General features: G+C 32.3%; 2 protein-coding genes across 2 annotated transcripts; one reads left to right on the forward strand and one right to left on the reverse strand.

Moving 5' to 3' along the window:
- Window positions 1-2871: 2871 nt before the first annotated feature.
- On the forward strand, window positions 2872-3498 carry LOC139848954 (uncharacterized). Its single transcript, XM_071838635.1, has one exon. The coding sequence runs from the start codon at window positions 2872-2874 to the stop codon at window positions 3496-3498; it is 627 nt and encodes a 208-aa protein (XP_071694736.1).
- Window positions 3499-4629: 1131 nt separating this feature from the next.
- Window positions 4630-5351, reverse strand: LOC139850556 (uncharacterized). The gene has a single exon (XM_071840122.1). It carries the CDS (start codon window positions 5338-5340, stop codon window positions 4864-4866), a length of 477 nt encoding a protein of 158 aa, XP_071696223.1. The 5' UTR covers window positions 5341-5351; the 3' UTR covers window positions 4630-4863.
- Between the last annotated feature and the right edge of the window lie 17283 nt (window positions 5352-22634).

Below are 22634 nucleotides of genomic sequence, written 5' to 3' on the forward strand. Positions count from 1 at the left end.
AATAATAATATTTAGTGCCTTTTATAAACAATACATCTAATACACATAATTGTTCGTGAATCGTCAGGCATGGTCAATGGGTAATTAATTACCTAAGTATAGATTTCAAACTTTATGGACTCAACATCACAGATTTTGCTTATCGTGTCGGAAACATATAGAGATTAGGGTTTAAATTTGGTCGGAAATTTCCGGGTCGTTACAGAGTGTCTAGAGACACTCGGGCGACTGTCTATATCTGTAGGTGGTGATGAACAAGGTTACGGGATTCACCTACAAATCAATCAATTCTTGCTCTAGAGCTCGATTATAATCTCAAAACTAACCAAATCGAAGACACTAAACATGTTGAAACATAAACCCACAAGATTTTGACTCAAACAACATCAAATCTAACCATTTTGACCCAAATTACACATTTTAAAGACTTTTTTGCTCAGTTGGTCCCTCTATTATACCTCAAATCGCTACTTTGGTCCCTCGGTTTTTAATTTTTCAATCAGCGTCCCTTAATTATTTTAATTTTTCAATGCGAGTCCCTCTGTCAAATTTCTGTTAAAAAGGTCCGTTAACCCTTGTCATGTGCAATGCATGTGAGGGTAAAATAGTCTTTTTACTCTTCTTCTTCAATATAAACGAGGGACCACTGGCGCAAATTTATTTTATAATTATATATTTTTAATTTTTAATTATATAATTATAATATATAATATTATTGAAATATAAAATCATCTTTTTACCATTCATCTTCATATTAATCTGAAACCCACCTGCTCAATTTGTTCTTCCCCAAATTACAAACCTAATTCAAATTACCAATACGGAAAACAATTGATTACACCAAAAATTACCAACAATCGATTAAACTATGAATATTCTCATGTACCTTTTCAAGATTCATGATCTTTAAAATTTAAGACTAAACAATATATTCACAAATTGAAACAATACATACACCAGTTCTTCATCCTCATCATCATCATCATGAAAATTAGGGTTTATGTGTTCATCTGCTATTGAAACAGGTTTTTAATGCAACGATTAACATATTTTGATGAAGAACAGTGAAATAACCTTCAAATGAACTTAAAATATGATTTCAAAAATCGAACATTTTTAGCTCTTGATTCCTTCATAAAAAGTGTTTGTAATCACCCTAGTAACACTCTAAAAGTATCAATCATACCTGTAACAACACATATTCCACGAATTGAAATGTTGACCGAGATGAATACATGTTTGACTTTTTGAATTCGAGTTCACTTCAGCAAGTTATTAACTCGAGATCAATCTACTTGAATCTGTTGTTTCTCAAATCTGAAAGAACACGAAGCTTAGGAATAGCATATAGATCATGTTCCTGTATTCAATTCGTGTTATGATTCATCAAATGACCAATTACCCAACAATTCAACCGAGCATAACCTTTGATTTTTCTTTTTTATAGTTTTGTTTTTTAGTTGTGATTTGGTTTTATAATAAATCGTAGATATGGTATATAGCTTAGTATAGTTTGATTACAACAAAGTTATTATCTTGATCGCGTAATTATAAGAATTTTTTATTTTTCATAAATTAATAATATATAATATAATATATAAATAGTAAGACTTTATTTATAAAAAAATGGTGTTAATTATATTATATATATTAATAAATATATACTACGTATAATATATCTATCTTTGTATTTTTATGTTATAAATTTATAAAAACAACAAATTATAAGATATTTATTATTTAAAATAACAAAATTATATCATATAAACATATAAGTAAAAAATATATAAATTATAGGATTTTTTGATTTTTTTTGCGTCGGTGGTCCTACGTTATTAGTGAACAACAGAGTAAAGAGACTATTTTACCCTCACATGCAACTCACATGATGGGACTTAACGTTCGATTTGGATGGCAAGTTGAGGAAGGGACTCGAATTGCAAAATTAAAATAATTAAGGGACGCTGATTGCCAAATTAAAAACCGAGGGACCAAAGTAGCGATTTGGTGTATAATAGAGGGACTAACTGAGCAAAAAAGTCTTTTTTAAAACTTACATAAAATCATCATTTTCTCAAATATTAGAGCATGAAATGTTCTGATTCTCACCTTGATAGAATCGGTAAATCACAAGGAACAAGATAGTAAGAAAGATTCGAGCTCAAGAACAAGGATTTAAGATCTAGGGTTTGATTGTAGGTGAAAGTAAAGGTACGGGTGTGTTTGGAAATTTCTAGAGGGATGAAGATGAATGAGATCACAAGCAGTACATTATTCACTTTATTGGGTTTAATTCCTACACTGTGCAACACACGGGTATTTGTCAGTTATCTGATATCTTTCGTACGTCATCTGGCTACCCAAACGAAGTTCAAATTAAATAAACAAACCTGTTCTGTAACCCTTGTCACAAACTAGTCCTAACCACATCATCAATTAATAATAAATATTAAATAAAATAAAAGCATATAATAACGCAACACAAACTTAAGGGCAAACTAGTAATCTTACAGCTAGGCCCAGTTGAAGATGTTACATGTGGTATATCATTACTCATAAGCAATCCATGTGGGTGCGTTGGATTCATTCGTATAGGCTTACAAATAAAAGTTTTTGGGAAGTTGATGTTCCTGCTACGGCGAGTTACGAGTGGAAGAATATCTTGAGCATGCGTAAGGTGATTCGGCCGTATATAATCAATACACGTCGTCTTGGCATGATACTTTGTGTAATTATGGACACCTTAGTGGGTTGCTGTCACATAGAGAGATTCATCAATCGGGTTTTGTAAACAACTCCACTATTGCAGATCTCTGGTCAGCGAATGGATGGAAGTGGCCTTACTCTTAGGTCAATCGGTTTCCTCTATTGATGAATATTCGTCCTCCAGATTTGAATAAAGAAGATGCTGTGTTTTGGAAAGACTTTAACGGGGAATTGGTTGAGTTTTCTACTCGACTGGCATGGGAGACCTTGCGCTCTATGTGGTATTCAATTATTTGGTTTCCTCAAGGTATTCCATGTTACTCGTTCAGTATGTGGTTACTTGTTAAGGAGAAGTTGAAGACGCGAGACAAACTTAAAGCATGGGATATTGGGACATCGCAGACTCTAAATGCCTCATGCGCCTTGTGTAATGTTCAACAAGATTCTCATGATCATTTATTTTGTGAATGTCCATTCTCTATACGGGTTTGGAGTCTTGTGGATCAGTTCATTACAGTGCAGATTGCTAGTTATAAATGGCGTGAGATATTGTCATTGTTAAATGGCGTGGCAAACAGACGAATGGCTCGAGTGGTTGTCACTAAACTCTTATTGTCCGCTTTTGTGTATTTCATATGGCTTGAAATAAATGCTAGGATGTTTAAGTCTGAAAGAATAAATCCGGATCAGGTGTTCAATATTATCTTCTCGAATGTCAGGCTCAAGTTAATGTCCATGAAGTTTAAGGACTCGCAACAAGTTCGAGAGTTAAAGCAGAGATGGAATATTTAATCGTCTTTATTTGCTTCGTGTTGCGTAGGTTGTTTTTGTATGGCTTGTAGGCGTTATGATTGGCGAGTATTGCCTGGACATTCGGATGGAAGGTGTTAGCCTATCTTCCGTGATAGTAATTTTTAGTTTATCTTTAACGATATTTACCGGGTGAAAACACTTTACTCAAAAGATAAACATAAAAATAAATAAATAAATAATAATAATAAAATAATTAGAAAAAAATAATCCTTTTCCATATGATAATAATCTTTGCCATAAATAAGAATTATTTTTTTCATATTTACTAAAATTTGGATAGCAAGCTAAAACTAACTTAGATAACAAGCTAAAACTCAAAATCAAGTAGATCAAGTCAAGCTAGTAAATAAAGGAAAATCACTTTTAGGTTCGAATAATCTATCACTTAATGGTTCTGCTTTTCCAAAAAAAAAAAAAATCTATCACTTAATAGGTGTACAATCCAACCTCATAACCCATTTAAAAATGTAGATTAAATTCCTCAATTACCCTAAATGCTAACAAAAGATCATATATCTTGTAGTGTAATTATAAATGATTTAGCTAGTCGTTTATCGATCTAACTAGATGATAAACATGAAATCTATTGAAAGCATGAAATATTCCCATTAATTAAACAATTGGATTGCATGCATTTGTATCCTTGTTTTAAAATGGCCGTTGTTTGCTCAATATTCTAAATTATTAATAATTAATTAAGATGTTAGGTTTCATATCACATGTCTTCATATGATCATATCATATTATCATGTCGAATCAGTTACGTGGTACTGTATTAGTTTGATATACTAATTAATTACTCCGTATTAATTAATATAATCAGAAAAGAAATCACACTTTACTCAGCATTGTTATTTCGAATTAAATTAAGGATTTACGTGGTACTACGGAATACTCTATAATATAATTTATACTGAGAATAATTTATGCTTACATTATCCTTTTTTTTATTAGAAGAAACCTCAAATGTATTTAGCTTATTAGGAGTTATGGAGTATATATTATTCATTGCAACTATTTCTTATTACGAGTACGTTCTTTATTTTAGCAGTTCATATTCAAAAAACAAACATTAAAAAAAGAAACTGCCAAAAAAGGCAATTCCAGAAATAAAAACAAAACAGACATTACAAACTGTAGTTTTTAGAAATATAAACTCATATATAATACGAGTAAAAATGTAACAATACTTCCAATATGGAAAATGTTTAAAGGGCTAAAAAACGACGTCGTCGCGAAATAATCACCCTCAAATTTCATCATACCATATATCCGTATCTACAAAAACAACCACATTTTCTTTTAATCAGCTGTCCGTACGATCGCCCATCAGTCACCCGGTGATCACTCCGGTATAACATCCAACATAACCTTAAAATTTTGTCGTTTTCCACCACCGCCGTAACTAGTCTTATTGGTCAACCCAACATTCGAAACATCTGCCACCTTACTCGACGAATACGATGTCGTCGTAAAACAAACATTCTTTCGCCTTCTACGACGGGCCCCACACTTAGCCAACGCGGCACTAGCTTTAACCGCCAATGCAGCCATTTCTTCTGGTTGAAGAGGGTGTTTAAGATTAGTCAACGGAAGAGCAAAGTAGAGCTGACCGAGTTGAAGTTCTTCGTTGTCTTTGATGGGTGAAACGACGTCGTCAAAGTCCATTTCGTCCGAGTTGCAGATAAAAGTAGATGGGTACTTGTTGATGACGTGGGAGACTTTGATTGGTTGAGAGAATTCTTGTAGGGTTCCGTCGGGTAGGATCAGTTTTGCGGTGGCTATGGACGATGTTGAGTGGGTTGATGTGCAAATTCCCATTTTTGCATGGAGACTTATTTGGGTTTTGATTAAAGAGTAGTGTGGTGGGTGAGTTATATATATAGAAGAAATGGAGAGAGACAGCATCGTAATGTGAACCACCTCACCACGTGGCTAACCCTAAATAGCTAATAGTAACTTTTAAAATATAAAATATTAAATTACATGTCATGAACATAACGAGTGTTTTGTATGACTCCGTTTTAAATGTAGCATCAATTTTTACATATAGTTCGTTTTTTTCACAAAAAAATTAAGCAAATACTAGAGTTCTATTTAATAGATAGAAAGGAAGAAAGTAGAAATAATTTTACTAGGAAATAATAAAGGATCGTTTTTACGATAAAGAGTTTGTTAATACTCTAAAATCATTTAATGATATACGGCTGTTGCCCTAAACTTATAGGGAAACATTTGTTTCTTTTTACTTTTTATTTGTAACACAGAAACCGATTAACTCTAACAAATAATGTTATGTTTTTGAAGAATAATGAATGTTATTATGTTTTTAAGTAAAATGAAAGAAAATGAATAAATAAGTTTAGTTGCATTTTACTTGCAAACTAGACTTACTTCATTTTGTTTTCGATCACCTTTTTTTTTTTTTTTTTGTTCTTTTATCACAAAATTCGAGAACATAGCCTAAAATAAGTATAAGTATCATATAATAATATCGCTTATAAAATTACGCATATTTTATTTAGACGCCTCTCTCGTCATCAAAGCTAGCAAAGAAAAATAGAATTCGATAACTATTACGGAGTACTACTTTGTAGCTTCTTTAAAAAATGAAGAGATATAGGGAGTAATAAAATGAGAAACTAAGTATTACACAATATTTACACAATTATAATCTCTCAATAATGTAGCAATTGAATTGATGTACCCTAAAATACTCGAGTAAAAAAAGTTCTCTTTCATACTTCTATGCCTTCTTTACTCCGGAGTAGCTAAACATTAAATGGATATATTTGCCTTTTGACCATCATTTTCTCTAATAAAATGACACAGTCACTACTTTCAAGTCTTATACGGAGTATATTTTACAATTAAAAAATGTTCTCAAATTATTCAAGAGCCCGAATTTAAATGGTCCAAGAATGCATGCTAAATCCTTTAACAATTTTAAAAATCTTCTCAAATTATTCAAGAACCCAAATTTAAATGCTCCAAGATTGCATGCTAAATCCTTTAACAATTTTAAAAATGTTCTCAAATTATTCAAGAACCCAAATTTAAATGCTCCAAGATTGCATGCTAAATCCTTTAACAATTTTTGTTGAATCATTAATTTTTCATCAATATTCAGAATTATTAGTGTCACTTAGAATTAAATTTATTCAAAATCTTTTAAATATCAAATTTAATTCATTCGACACTTAATAATTTTGAACATAACTTACCAATACAAGAGCTATAAGTAATTTCAAATTTCAAAGTGTCATTAAATAGAAAAGAAACATATATATGATATATTTAATTCGTGTATTTTAAGCACCAAGCTGGATGTAGGAGATGACAGGGTGTGTGTAGAGAGGTCGTTATTTTGCGGGACGATCTAAAATGACCCCTGATTTGATATCTAAAATTTATAAATCCAAATAGCATGTCGTCTTTAATTTGTCGCTTTGCCAATTTGGGTCACAACCTAATTAATTCATTTAAATTACACCACAAATTAAACTTGCCGTTTTCATACTACTCCGCGGCGTATAGTTGATATATGTGTAGGGAATAATTCTTTGTAATCACATTTATTTAGGGTCCTTATTTGTTACAACTAGTAATTACAATTATAATTAACATAACTATTGAAATGATCCGGAAACCACGAGTTTGTTTAAACAAAATCAATTTAATGATATGTGTTAAGTATTAAGTGAATGTCAATATTAAAGTCATTTAATTTAATGACCCGTGAAATCACAAATTCCGACTAAGAAACTTGTCGTTGTTTTTACAAACATATTGATGTACTTAACTTATTCAGAATAAATGACTACATTCATTCTTTCATCACCATCTTCTAATTTTCAACGCAGTTACTGTTTTTCTTGTCATAAAAACCTGCATTAAAACCTTTTATTAAGACATATAGTTCGGATACATATGTAACGTAATTAATCCCGTAAAGAGTACCCATATTTGAATAATAATAATAATAATAACAATAATAATAATAATAATAATAATAATAATAAAGTTTGCTTAAAAATTGAGTATTTATATCTTTAATAATAATTATTAGTAATAACAAATGTCTCTTAAAATTTTTTTAAAACTTAAAATACAATTATTAAATAAAGTTATACAATATGCTTCAAAGTTTGTACATGTGTCCATGAGTTGTTCTGTAAAACATTGTACAATTTGTTAAAAAGTTTGTACATAAGATCATGGGGGTACATGTTCTGGGTATTTATTTGTTTTGATTTTGTATCTTTTTTTTAATTAGAATTAATTTTATAATGTAAATCAATAAAATGATATTATCGGTTTGTATTTGTTTTTGTCTTGTATATATAATTTAAAATCATAAAATATTATTGTCATCAAAATAGGCATGTATATATTGTCGGTATTATTATGTGTTTTTATTTTGTATTTTGTTTTAAATTTTAATTAAGTAGAACTAATATATAAAATAATAATGACATCATCGTTATAAAAATTAAAAGGTAATTAGTAAAATGATGACATCATTATATTAGAGGTTTATATGAATATATAAATATAGATGTATCCTCATTTTACTATATTTAAATTTACAAACATTTTTTAATTAATTGTGAAATATAAAAAAATAATACTAAATTTCTTTATTCAAATTTAGTATTACTATTTATTAATGATAACTATAAGTTATGAATAAATAATTAAGTTAAATATATAGCATATGTGATGATAGTTTTAAAAGCTACGTTTAGCGTTCTATTTATTATATTTATTATACCAATAATAATAATGTTAATAATAACAAAGATAATGATAGTAATTATATTATAATAATAGTAATAGTAATAGTAAAAATAATACTTCATCCGTTTCATCTTAAGTGTCCACTGTTAATTTATCAAAGTCTTTTTCTGTTAACTTTGTCCGTAAATATTTTTAATTGTGTTATATAATATTTGATGGAAATTATATGAATGAATTGAGTGTTAAATGTGATTTCATTTATATAATTTTATAAAATATTATATAACACAAATAAAAATATTTATGTTCAAAGTTAACAAAGAAAGACTTTAAAAAGTCAACAGTAGACACTTGAGATGGGACGGAAGGAGTATTAATAATAATATAATAATAATACTGTTGAGTCCCCAAAATAATTAAGGATTTAATTATGATAAAAATAATTTATTTGCACTAAAATGTAATGTGCAGCCAGCACAAGTTTGTTTATGTATAGACAGCAGATATCGCTGTGTCAAGTGTTTAGTATGGTGCATAGTCTACCAGCACAAGGTAGATAGTATTCTTCAATTAGCACAGGATGTGTACCCAGCAATTCAAGAATCTCAAGTGACTCAGCAATGAAGAACCAGCATAGCTGGAATGCAGCTTACTACACAAGACAGCTATGCTCCATTACAAGCATAGTGGTTTTCTGAGTGGTCTACATCAATTGTACTATTCAACAGAAGTCAAAGACAAAGTTGAACAGAAAAGGACACGTGTCGGCGGCTGACAAGTGACCTTACAAGACCATGTGGGAAATGCAGAAGTTTAACGCATGTGCAGACATGTGTTATCCTTTGTCAACGCCTAGTGAACACGACATTCTATTTATTTAATCAAATAGTGATGCCAAACCGAATTGTGGTGTTCCTGCAAATAGCTACCAAAGAGGAAAGAGGAGTGCACGCTCTCTGATGCAGTTGTCCTCACAAGTACAGACATCCTATGTACCAGTGGACAATAGAACAATTACACGGTTAATAGGATTATTATAAATTTGTGTATCCACTATTGTAACAACTAGTGGTGTGAGTTTATTTTACTTAGAGTCCAAATGCGTAATAGCTTAAAATATTCTCTATAGCTATACTTAGGTAAATCTGTATCAACCAACTATTATTCCGCCAAGGATAGTTGTAATTCTTTGTGATTTAATCAATAAAGAATAAACCGTTGAAAATTACCTTTGACTTTATTTAATTTACTTGCTTGAATACTAAATTGTCTAAACCGTTTAAGTTAATAAAGAAGAATTGTACTCACTCCCCATCTACAATACTCCAGTTGTTTATCAAGGGACCAACAACTGGTATAAGAGCTTCAGTCTTGATAATTTAATATCTTGGATCTGAATTCTCACATGGCTGCATATTCAAATACAGCTTACCTTGAAAATGGCTCATCCAATAGACCACCCAAATTTGATGAAGATGAGTATGAAACTTGGAAGGCCAGGTTCATGCTTCACCTTGAGTCTATTGACCCACTCATGCCTGGTATTGCCACAGATGGTCCATTTATCCCAACTGAGACTATTGATAGTGTTCCAGCTACTGCTGACACTCCGGTAATTCCTGGCCGAGAAGTTGTTCTCACTCCAGAAAAATAGAATGCTGAGGACAAACGTCGTGTTGGACTTAATCCTAAGATCAGAACACTGTTAGCTATAACATTACCTAACCATTTGTTCAAACTGATTAAGGGAAAGTTGAATGCTAAGCTTATGCATGTTTGACTATCTAGATGTTACTTATGAGGGCATGGATGAGGTTAGATAGAACAAGATTATTGCTTTGAAAAGAGAGTATGAAATGTTCTTTATCTATAAGAATGAGACCCTTAAGCAAACCGTCATTATGTTTAACTCTTTAGTTGTTGACCTGCTTACTTTGAAAATCATATATACTGATTTTGAACAAGTAAACAAATTCATTGACTCACTGCCTGCTAAATGGAAACCTGTTACTGACCTTCTAAGAACCACCGAGACTTTAAAGAACTTTAACATGTCTTCTCTCTATGGTACACTTTGGAACCATGAGAAGGCAGAAGCTAAACTTGAACTAAACTTGAAAGAAAACTTTAAGCCTGCCCCCACCACTTCAAAATCTTCTAAAACAGATAATACTGCTCTTATTGATGCTGCTAAAAAGAAAGCTCAAAAAGCTTTACTGGTTCAAAAGTTGATAGTAGAAGAAGAGTCAGCTGAAGACGATGTGGAGAGTGGTACTGGGTCTGAAGAAAGCAGTGATGATGAATATGATGTGGAAGGGTTTGTTGAAGGTATGGCTTTGCTGGCTAGGCAGTTCAAAAGGTTCAATCGTAATAGAACCAGCAAGTCATACAAAGGGAGTAAGAAGCTAAGTGCGAGGTATAGTAGTAAATCAGTCAAAGCTCCTAAATCTGAGTGTTACAATTGTGAGAAGGTTGGACATTTTGCTGCTGAATGCATGTCCAAGAAACCTTAAAATTCACATGCTAACTCCTTCTCAAAAGCTGATAAGTACAAAAACAAGTAAAAAACTATGAAGGCTCAGATGAAGGAAAGTGCAAAGACTGATAAGAAGGGAAAGAAGCCAGAAAAGGTTCTAGTTGCTGAGCATCATGACTGGGATGAAACTAGCTCTTCTTCATCTTCTGACAGTGATACTGATGATGATGCTGGTTATGCTTCTGGTAAAAATTTGTGTTTGATGACCAAGGAGGTTGAGGAGTCTGATGAGGATGATAATGGTAGTACAATTGTGATTAATATGAGGGAAGCTGACCCGAAAAAGGATTCACCTCAATGGAAATCTGAAATGCTGTATAAGGTTGATAATTTTCGAACTTATACTGATGATGAAAAAGCTGAAATGTTTGACTACCTAAGAGTTGATCTATGTAGAGGTAGTAAACGTGAAGAATTTTTGAAAAATGATAACAAATCTTTGAATGAAAAAATTAAAGGCAAAATCGATGAAATTAAAATCTTGAAGGATGAAATTTCAAAACTTGAAAAACAAAATTTTGCTTTAAAGTCTCTTCACGTTGAGGCAGCAGATGTTAAGAACCAGCTAAACGACCTCAAAAAGATTGTTGCCTCATGGTGTACATCTGCTTAATGCACAGCTAATTGTGTAAATGAGCAGGTGCCTGCCCAAGTTGAAGCCTTCTTCGCTGGTGACTATAATGCTGCTGCTCTTGAAGAAGTTACTTTTATGGACCCCATTCTTGAAACTGATCCTGAAGCTATCTTGCCAAATATTTTTGCTAAGATAGTTAAGGGTAAAAAGGTCTTAACAAATAAGTTTGTCAGACCTACAGAGACCCCACCATCATCTATGAAAGAAATCTTGGAGAGTGAAGTAAAAGCTAAGGAAACCAATACTTCAATTGATGAAACTACTGATCCCTCAAACATTTACTATATGACTCACAAAGAAAGACAAATCAAGAAGGAAATAACTGAGAATAACAAGAGAAATCTAAAGTCAGTTAAATCTTCTAGCTGTCTGACTGCTGAGCCTATTGCTGAAAGTCATACTTGCCAAACAGTAACTGCAGACAAACCAGCAAATCTTGATGCTGGGAAGTCTAAAGTGACTCCCGCTGGTCAACCAGCAGCTAAAGACAAACCAGTAACTTCCCACACTGGTAAGTCAAAATCCAAAGGCAAAGCAGTAAATCGTGTTAATGGTACTGGTTCCAAGCCAAAAGCTGCCCATAAGGGAAAAGCTAAAACAGTAGTGTCAGGTACTAAAACATCTATTGTTGAGTTACTGACTGTGAAGCTCGACCAGCTGCTACTGGCAGTCACCCAAAGCCAGCAGCAGATCCAGTCACCCAGTACTTCTACTGCAAACCAGCTACCGAGACCAAAAGTGAAAAAATGCTACAAATGTGGCAGCAAAGCTCACTTGTCCCATCAATGTACCAATGTTATGAACCCCAAGGCTGCTACCCCACAAACCAACCAAGCAGCAAAGAAGAAAGCATCAAATATGACTCTTTCAGAACCCATCCTTAGATGGGTTCCCAAAAAGAACTAATCTCTCAGCTACTGTGCAGGGCATTCAAAACAAGCAAATCTGGTATCTTGATAGGGGATGTTCGAGACATATGACCGGATGTAAGTCCCTACTAATGGACTATCAAGAAAAGGATGGTCCAGTTGTTTCATATTGAGATAATTCGTTGGGTTACACAAAGGGTTTTGGTACTTTAACAAATGGGAATATTACTTTTTTTTATGTAGCATATCGTTGGGCTTAAATACAACTTACTCAGCATAAGCCAACTGATAAGTAAAAGTAAGATAGTCCAATTCAGAAAGAAGATTGACACTATTTTTGATAAGATAGGAAGCCACTACTGACAGCTAAAAGGCATGAGAACATGTATCAAATTGACATGAACACAGCAGTCACAACAACTGATACTTATTTCTATTCAAAGGCAGCAGACAACCTCAAGTGGTTATGGCACAAGAGACTCTCACATCTCAAGTTTAAAGATATTCACAAATTATCTTGTAAAAGTTTGGTGTCTGGGATACCAACAATGTCTTATGTGAAGGACAGACTGTGTCCTGGATGTGAAAAAGGGAAGCATCACCATGCCTCATTCAAATCAAAGCAGATTTCATCTGTTGAGAAACCATTTCACCTACTTCATATGGATCTTTTTGGTCCTGTTAACATAGCCAGCTGTAGTGGGAAGAAGTATACACTGGTGATTGTTGATGAATACTCCAGATACACTTGGGTATTCTTTTTGAAGCAAAAGAGTAAAGTTGCTGATGAAATTATCAACTTTATCAAAAGAATGGAACTACTGAATAGGCAACTGGTGAAGTAACTTAGAAGTGATCATGGTACAAAATTCAGAAATGCTACACTAGTAGAATTTTGTGCTGACAAAGGTATTTCATAGAACTTTTCTGCTGTGAGAACACCTCAACAGAATGGTGTTGCAGAAAGAAGAAATAGAACTCTCATTGAAGCAGCAAGATCTATGTTAGCTGAGTTTGGGTTAAAAAACTCATACTGGGCAGAAGCTGTGAACAATGCTTGTTTTACCCAGAATAGATCTTTAATAGTAAAAAGACATCAGAAAACTGCTTATGAAGTTCTCAAAGGCAGAAAACCCTCAATCTCATTTCTTCATGTATTTGGCACTCCCTGTTTCATTCTAAACAATAGGGATCAGCTAGGAAAGTTTGATGCTAAGGCTGATGAAGGTATATTTCTCGAATATTCCAACATGTCAAAGGCATATATGGTTTTCAATAAAAGAAGGGGTTGTTTTGAAGAATTCATTAATGTTACATTTGATGAAACTGCCCCTACTTCATCTTCTAGTCAAGAAGATGAGGAGTTACTGTTTGAAGAGTCTGCTCAGCAAGCTCTAGATGATGAAGAAGAACCAAGAAAAAATCCCTCACCAATCCATGTTGCTGGGTTCTCTGATGATGATATGGAACACGCTGTTCCATCTGTGTCTAAACCAAGTGGACCTACTGGCTCTACTGAAGTTTTACAACTTGAGCATAGGTCTACTAGTTCTGAAGGATCACAAGCTGGTACTGGTTACACTCATAATGAATAGCTGTCTCCCACTGCTGCTCATACCTCTGAACCAGCTAACGATCAAGATGCTGTGTGTTCCACAACAAGCTCACCTATTCATAACACTAGATGGACAAAGGAGCATCCAATTGAATAAGTTATTGATAATCTGGCTAGTGGTGTTAAAACAAGAAGACATGCAACCAGCAACTTTTGTATGCATGTGACCTTTGTATCTACCATTAAACCTACATGTCCTGAAGAAGCAATCAAAGATCTAAGCTGGGCAGGAGCTCTGCAAGAAGAGATCTCCCAGTTTGATAGGAATAAGGTTTGAACATTGGTACCTAAACCAGATGATGAAACGAAGAAGTTCATTGGTACCAAGTGGGTTTTCAAGAATATGATGGATGAAGATGGGATTATGATCAAAAACAAAGCTAGATTGGTAGCTCAGGGTTTCAAACGGGAAGAAGGATTGGATTATGGAGAGACATATGCACCAGTGGCTAGGATGGAAGCTATTAGATTCTTCTTGGCATATGATGCTAAGATGAACTTTAGGGTATTACAGATGGATGTTAAGTCTACATTTCTAAATGGGAAGCTGCAAGAAGAAGTCTATGTCAAACAGCCTCCTGGTTTTGTAAGCAGTAAATATCCAGACCATGTCTACAAGTTAGACAAAGCTCTATATGGCCTAAAACAGGCACCAAGAGCATGGTATGCAACACTTCATGTGTATCTCACTGGTTTAGGTTTCAAAGTTGGAACAATTGATACCACTTTATTCTCAAAGGAGATAGATGGTGATCTCTTGCTGGTACAGATATACGTAAATGATATTATTTATGGATCAAAAAATGAACAACATTGTCAAGATTTTTCAAAACATATGTCAAAGACATATGAAATGAGCTTACAAAGAGATTTGCAATACTTTTTAGGATTTCAAATTAAACAACTTGATGATGGAATTTTTATAAGTCAAGATAAATATATCAAAGATATGTTAAAAAAATTTGGTCTGACCTGTTTAAAAGATATAGGGACTCCAATGGCAGCATCTATCAAAATAGATGTTGATCCCAATGGTGAACCCGTCAATATCACTGAATATAGAGGTATGATTGGGTCCCTACTTTATCTCACAGCCAGCAGACCAGATATTATGTTTGCCACATGTCTCTGTGCCAGATATCAAGCTGATCCTAAAGAGTCACATATGCTAGCAGTAAAAAGGATATTTAGGTATCTGAAAGGTACTGCTAAACGTGGTCTTTGGTATCCCAAAGACCAGGATTTTGAGCTAACTGGGTATTCAGATGCTGACTTTACAGGGTGTAAAATAGACAGGAAAAGTACTTCTGGTGGTTTCCAGTTACTGGGTGGTAGGATAGTCAGCTGGACGAGCAAAAAGCAAAATATTGTGTCCACATTTACTGCTGAGGCAGAATATGTTTCCGCTGGTAGCTGTACTGCTCAAGTACTATGGATGCAAAGCCAGCTGAAGGACTATGGTGTTCATGTTACTAAAACTTCAATCTACTGTGACAACACCAGTGCAATTGCTATTACCAACAATCCTGTGATGCATTCAAGGACTAAGCACATTGATGTTCGATATTTATTCATAAGGGATCATGTTTAAAAATGAGATGTGGAGCTACATTTTTGAAACAACCCAACCCGATAACCAACCATTAGCGTACACATTTTTTTTAAAAACATAAAGGCAGACCACACCTGCCAGGCTTAACCCGTGACGCGGGGACACTGGCTGCGGTGCGGCCTAAAAAAAGCCCTGATGATCAGGAACCATCAAAACCCTCGACCCCCATGTTCTCTTTTGACCCGCGGCGTGCCCCCAAGGGCCGCGACGCGGCTTAACACTTGGTCTGATGTTGACTTACATTTAATTACACAAGTTTCAATTTAAGCAACCACAAAACACCGATTGACTCTAAAACATGTTTAATGACATAATACATAATTTAAGTCACTTTAAATCAACGATATAAGTTCCAAAATCCCGGGACCACCTGGACCCATTTAACAAAACCCAAACGACACTTTCGACCCAAAGTATTTAAACTCTACAAAAGACCGAGCATGGTGATTGGGGATATGCTACCCAATCCTAATCAATCCAAAAACACGCCTTCTAAAGCAACCTATGCAAGTCCACTAGTCCCCACGCTTACCCGAGCCACCACCTCCATGCGAATCTATAAGTCAACGAGAGGGTAAGCTAACGCTTAGTGAGTGAGAATATACTACATACATATATATGCATAAAATGGACACGCCACACAATAATAAACAAATAGCACATACCGGGGCATCCAAGCATAAAGGCAAGCTAATCTAAGCATACCGTACAATCGCTATACAACAAGCTAATAATATCAACAATGTAAGTACACCAACGATGATATGTACAACGCCAATAAGCTACACCCGGAGGGTTAGTCTAATGCCCCGTCCTAATCCATCTGGACGAATACATTACATTTGGTTACATCGCGTGGTACTTGACCTCTATATGATACATTTTACAAACATTGCATTCATTTTTAAAAGACAAACTTTCATTAAATCGAAAGTTGACGGCATGCATACCATTTCATAATATATCCAACTATAAATGACTTAATAATAATCTTGATTAACTCAATGACTCGAATGCAACGTCTTTTGAAATATGTCATGAATGACTCCAAGTAATATCTCTAGAATGAGAAAATTCACAGCGGAAGATTTCTCTCATACCTGAGAATAAACATACTTTAAAGTGTCAACCAAAAGGTTGGTGAGTTCATTAGTTTATCATAAATAATCATTTCCATCACTTTAATAGACCACAAGATTTTCATTTCTCATAAATATACGTCCCATGCATAGAGACAAAAATAATCATTCATATGGATTGAACACCTGGTAACCGACATTAACAAGATGCATATAAGAATATCCCCTATCATTCCGGAAAATCCTTCGGACATGATAAAAACAACATCGAAGTACTAAAGCATCCGCTACTTTGGATGGGGTTCGTTAGGCCCAATAGATCTATCTTTAGGATTCGCGTCAATTAGGCGTGCACTAATTCTCAAAATTAGTGATGTTCCCTAATTCCTAGGTTACCAAGTAAAAAAGGGGCATATTCGGCTTCGATCATTTAACCATATAATGTAGTTTCGATTACTTGTATCTATTTCGTAAAACATTTATAAAAATTGCACATGTATTCGCAGCCCAAAAATATAAAGGGTAAAAAGGCAAATGAAACTCACCATACTGTATTTTGTAGTAAAAATACATATGACGTCATTTAACAAGTGTAGGGTTGACCTTGGATTCACGAACCTATATCAGTTATATATATTAACACATATAATCGTAATTCAAATAATTCCATCTATTAATTATATAGTATTTATATATTTAGTGTTGTAGTTTATATATATAATTTGTACTAAATTATAATATATACTTTATTTATATTTATATATCTTATGTTATATGTGTATTTATTTTGTATATATATATATATATATATATATATATATATATATATATATATATATATATATATATATATATATATATATATATATATATATATATATATATATATATATATATATATATATATATATATAATAGAAATGTTAATATTTTTAATATATAATTATAGGTAATATTAATATAATTATAATATAAGTACATTTTTATTTACAAAATATTTATTTGTTATAATAATATAATAATAATAATGATAATGAAATTTTAAATAAAAAGGTAGTTTTAAATAATGAAAATTTTAATAATAATGATACTTTTGAATATACTAATAATTTTAATGAAAATAGAAGTGTAATTTTAATAAAAATGATCATTTCAAAAATAATGGTTCTTTTAATAGTAATAATTGTTATTATGATAATATTAAAAATAATAATAACAATAATAATTTTAATAATGATACTTATATTGATAATATTAATAATACCCATACTAATAATAATAATACTAATAATAATAATAATAATAATAATAATAATAATAATAATAATAATAATAATAATAATAATAATAATAATAATAATAATAATAATAATAATAATAATAATAATAATATTAATAATAATATAAAACTACCTTAAAAGGAACAAGATTTAAAAGAAACGCCGCTGGCCGGGCTCGAACCCGTGACCCCTCGCTCACCCGTCATAACACCAAACCACTCCACCAATGCAGTTTTTCTTAGATTATTATTACTCTAATTCTATTTAAACCGATTTTCTGTTATCATCTTCTTTAACATTAAACCCTAATCATCATCATCTTAAACTAATGTCACCATATTCATCTAATCCTCTTCATAATCATAATCATTATCATCATTCTTCTGATCATCATTATCGTAATCACCATCATTATCACCATTCCTAATCGTTATCACAATCATGTTCTCATTTATCAATGCCGTAACCATCATCATCATACATCCTTCTTATCGATCATAATCATAGTCATCGTTATCTATTATCATAACATAACCTAATTAACACAATTATCTCATCATCATTACCATCATTTACATGATCATAATCATCTTCCATGATCATTATCGTGATTTATCATCCCATCCTTATAGCACGCCATCAATATCACCACATACCTCATCATCATCATTCTTTAAGAAAAGTGTTTGGTTCTTTTAAGGTTCGACAGAAAGTAGCTACAACAGCTATAGCAGCAACACGAAGAAGAAGAAGAAGAAGAAAAAAATACCGTGGCCTGGTTTTGCAGTTAAATGGGTTTGGCGGTTTTTGAGTTTAGGTTGTTGGTCCAATTAATTCACAAGCCCAACAAAAAATGTTATGGCTCGATAATCTAATAAGATTACGGTCTATGGTAGGTTAATCTCCGAACAGAAACAGATACAAAAGAACAAGAATTTGCATTCGCCACTTTACAGCTCAATTTCCACTATCAATTCATAATTATAAAGGACCACTTGCCAACACTTTTGATCATTTGTAATCGTGTTTCATCATACATCATCATTAGGTTATCACCATGAGACCATAATCATCCTATCTTTATCAACATCATTCATGTTTCTGTTAGAATCAGAAAAGCTAACAGAATATATATATACAGTGTAGCAAACTATTCACGTTGTGTGGTGTTCGAATTGGGTTTTTCCTGATGGTGGCGATGGACTTTCGGTCGGACACAGAAAGAATAGTTGCTGAAAAATAGATATTGTAGCAGTTGTAAATCGAAAGTATTGGTGGTGTTTTGGTTGGTTTTCATGTCTAGTTGCTAATGGAGGTTTACGAAGATGAAAAACAGAAAAGAAGAAGGAGAGAGGGAAGTGATATATAGAGAAAGAAAAGATGGTTAGAGAGAGGAGATTGGTGGTTCGTGGTTGTGCCGGGTTGTTCATGGTGGTTGTGGAAATGACCGATGGTGGTCTAGTGGTGGTGATGTGTTCAAATGATGATGGTGGTCAGGTGGTGATGTCTACAACAGAATCAGAAGTAGAAAGACTGAAATGGGTTTCGAATTTGAGGTATTTGAGAGCTTAATCAAGAATAGGGACACGAGCTGTGTTCTTCAAAGATAAATTTTGATGTTGCTGTCTGAGCTTAGATTGCATCTGTAGGGTATTGTATAGTTACTAGAAGATAAAATTACAGCTAATGTAGTTCATCTAATGCTTGTTTGTTAGTTTAATTCACTCGACAACTTTAATCCTGTCAGAAGAAATTTTTAGAATAAAACAATCGATTAAACTGATTTTGTTTGTTAATAAGACTAATTGACACAGGTTCGTACGATTCCAAATCTTTACCCTCATATAAATAATTTAAAGGTGATTGGGACTCATAACAGAATACATATTATCTGTTTATGTATATGTGTATAACTCTATTCTATTTTTTTTAATAAAAAAAACTGTATATGTATTGATATATAATCGTATTATATGTATATATGTATATAGTCGTATGTATTTATATATACCTCAGTGTATTGTACGAGTATATGTATCTGATTATATTTTGTATATATACCTATATTAATAATAGTATCAATATTGATAATAGTTACATAAATAATAATAAGATTTTATAATATTGGTAATAAAATCAATAATACTAATATAAATAATGATAATTATAATAATAATTATAAAAATGATAATGATCATATTAGTAACTAGAATCATAATTATAATAATGTTAATATTAGTAATAACAATATAAATGATAGTTTTTATAATGTTACTTATGATAAATAGGTAATATTAATAACAAAGATAATGACAATTATTAATAACAATATAAACAATGAAATTTTTAGTAATAATAATAACTAATGACATTTAAATTATAACTAAATTATACTTTTAATTATTCTTATAATAATATTTATATATAAAAATCTTTATTTTGATAATCATAATTTTTCAAATAATAATAATAATAATAATATTACTAATTAAAGTAATAATAATATTACAACAATAACTACGTCTTAATTTGTAATTAATTTTAATATATTAATATCACATATTATTTATTACGTAATATTTATTAATTATATAATGTATATATATATATATAATAACGTATATTTATTATTTAAAGAGTTTTCAATTAATATTTACATACATATAATTATATATGCACATCAAGTTAAATATAATTGTTCGTGAATCGTTGGGAGTAGTCAAAGGTCATATGATATTATGAATATAGTTTACAAACTTTGTTACTCAACATTACTGACTTTGCTCATCGTGTCGAAAACTTATAAAGATCAAGTTTAAATTTGGTTGAAAATTTCCGGGTCGTCACAATACCTACCCGTTAAAGAAATTTCGTCCCGAAATTTGAGTGGGATGGTCATGAATAATAGTAAGTATGTTTTCATGATTCATATAAGCTGATAAATAAAGTTGTATTACCATTGAGTAATAAGAATAAGACAATTCGATTACTCGAAGAGTACAAGTGAAACTATCACAAAATATTGAACTGAGGAAAATAAGATTCTTCTTGACTTTTGACGTAATCAGGGTTGAATTCTGGAATTTAAGGAATTTAAAGAAAATCTTTGAAATCTGAATAAAATCTGATTCTTCGGGATTTAAGGAAATCCTCTTTAATTAAATGCGGTCATCTGTCTCGCTTGTTGCATCTGATTTTTCCTTTATAAATTAAACTCTTCCGTTCCATTATTCTCATCATTCCTATACTTTCTTTCTTAGTTCATACTTCCAAACGATTGTGAAAATGCTTAATCCAGTTCTGATCCTTGTCCTCATCCTTACTATCGCAACAATCATTCTCCTTTTCTAACTTCCACCAGAAGAATCTGCTTTCTTCTACTTCGCCCTTGGGGTTATAGTGTTTTTAATTCTCCCGTGTCTTTATGTTGCGATAAACATTGATGTACGCGGTTTGTAATTTATGTGTTGTCATCGGGCTTTATATTCTCCCTTATATTTCGAAGCTCTATGCTTTTGTTTTCTCTTCCCGACTTCAAGTCAAGCGAATAATGGTCCAGAATTTGTAGATATAGAGTTTCGAATGATTATAATGTTCTAAGCAGGAAGGAATGTATTAGCACGATTTGATTTGTCAAATTAAGAGAATCACTGAGAATAGAACCATCAAGAATATATTTTTTTGATATGTTTAGTAGTTAATTAGAATGAAAAAGTTATGTAACATGACATATGATAGTGGTATGATCTACTGTGAACTATCATCACGTTTCATTAGAAACTCAGCATGACTTACTGTAATATAATCACGTTGGCCAAGTGTCATTATATTATACTAACTCATGCTTCAATTCCCTACACTTCTCCAGAATTCATTCCTAATTTATACTTAAGTTTTACAGAAGTTTTCAATATAATGGAATACAGAAAGCACGAGGAGGTATATAATTTCGGATAAGAATATTTATGAAAATATCCTCAGAAATATCGAAGATATTTATCATGATATTTTGGAATTTCTAAGTTCGAAAGTTGATGAAGAAAAATTTTCCGCAAGATTTTAACATGACTTAGGAGTAAGATATTCTCTAAAGATTTCATCGGATCCAGAATTACCTGGATTCTTTGAATTTAGAGTTTGGTCCTTGTATTTGTCCTTGGTCTCCTTCATGGTTAGCTCAATCCATTTTTCAGTACTAAATTTTCTATCGAGCGTTCCCAACACTTCATTCTTTATCATCAAACTCTTGGCCATTTAGGCCATCTACAATTTTGCTGTTTCCTCTGCATTTAATGCTACCATATCTGAATCATCGGTTATCAATCCGAAGTGGTTTCAAGAGAACTGTGTTTTTAGATGATTAAACGCTGATTGTAATATGGTGAATAAAAAAGGTTCCCCGGTAACAATAAAAGAGCACGTATATATATCAAGGTTATAATATGGTTGTTTCGAACGAAAAGTCGAAGTTGACTTGCTGGAGCTGTGACAAAATTGGCTAATTTGGAGGGAGATTGTAAAGTTATTTTTGGTAATAACAATGACAAGGGAGCTAGTACAGATACGTGCTAAACGTTCACTCAGGTTCCGAGTGTTTTCAGGTGCATAACCATTTGCATCAATCTTTTCTTCCGTAGATGAGTTACGGTTGGTTCATCCTCTCGATTTTGGTGTTTTCAACAATCATGAAAAGTTTGAACGCAGATTGTAATCGTCAGGATACAAATGAGGTTTAAGATGAAATCAAGTG

Source organism: Rutidosis leptorrhynchoides, chromosome 5, assembly GCF_046630445.1.
Source record: "Rutidosis leptorrhynchoides isolate AG116_Rl617_1_P2 chromosome 5, CSIRO_AGI_Rlap_v1, whole genome shotgun sequence".
NCBI lineage: Eukaryota > Viridiplantae > Streptophyta > Magnoliopsida > Asterales > Asteraceae > Rutidosis > Rutidosis leptorrhynchoides.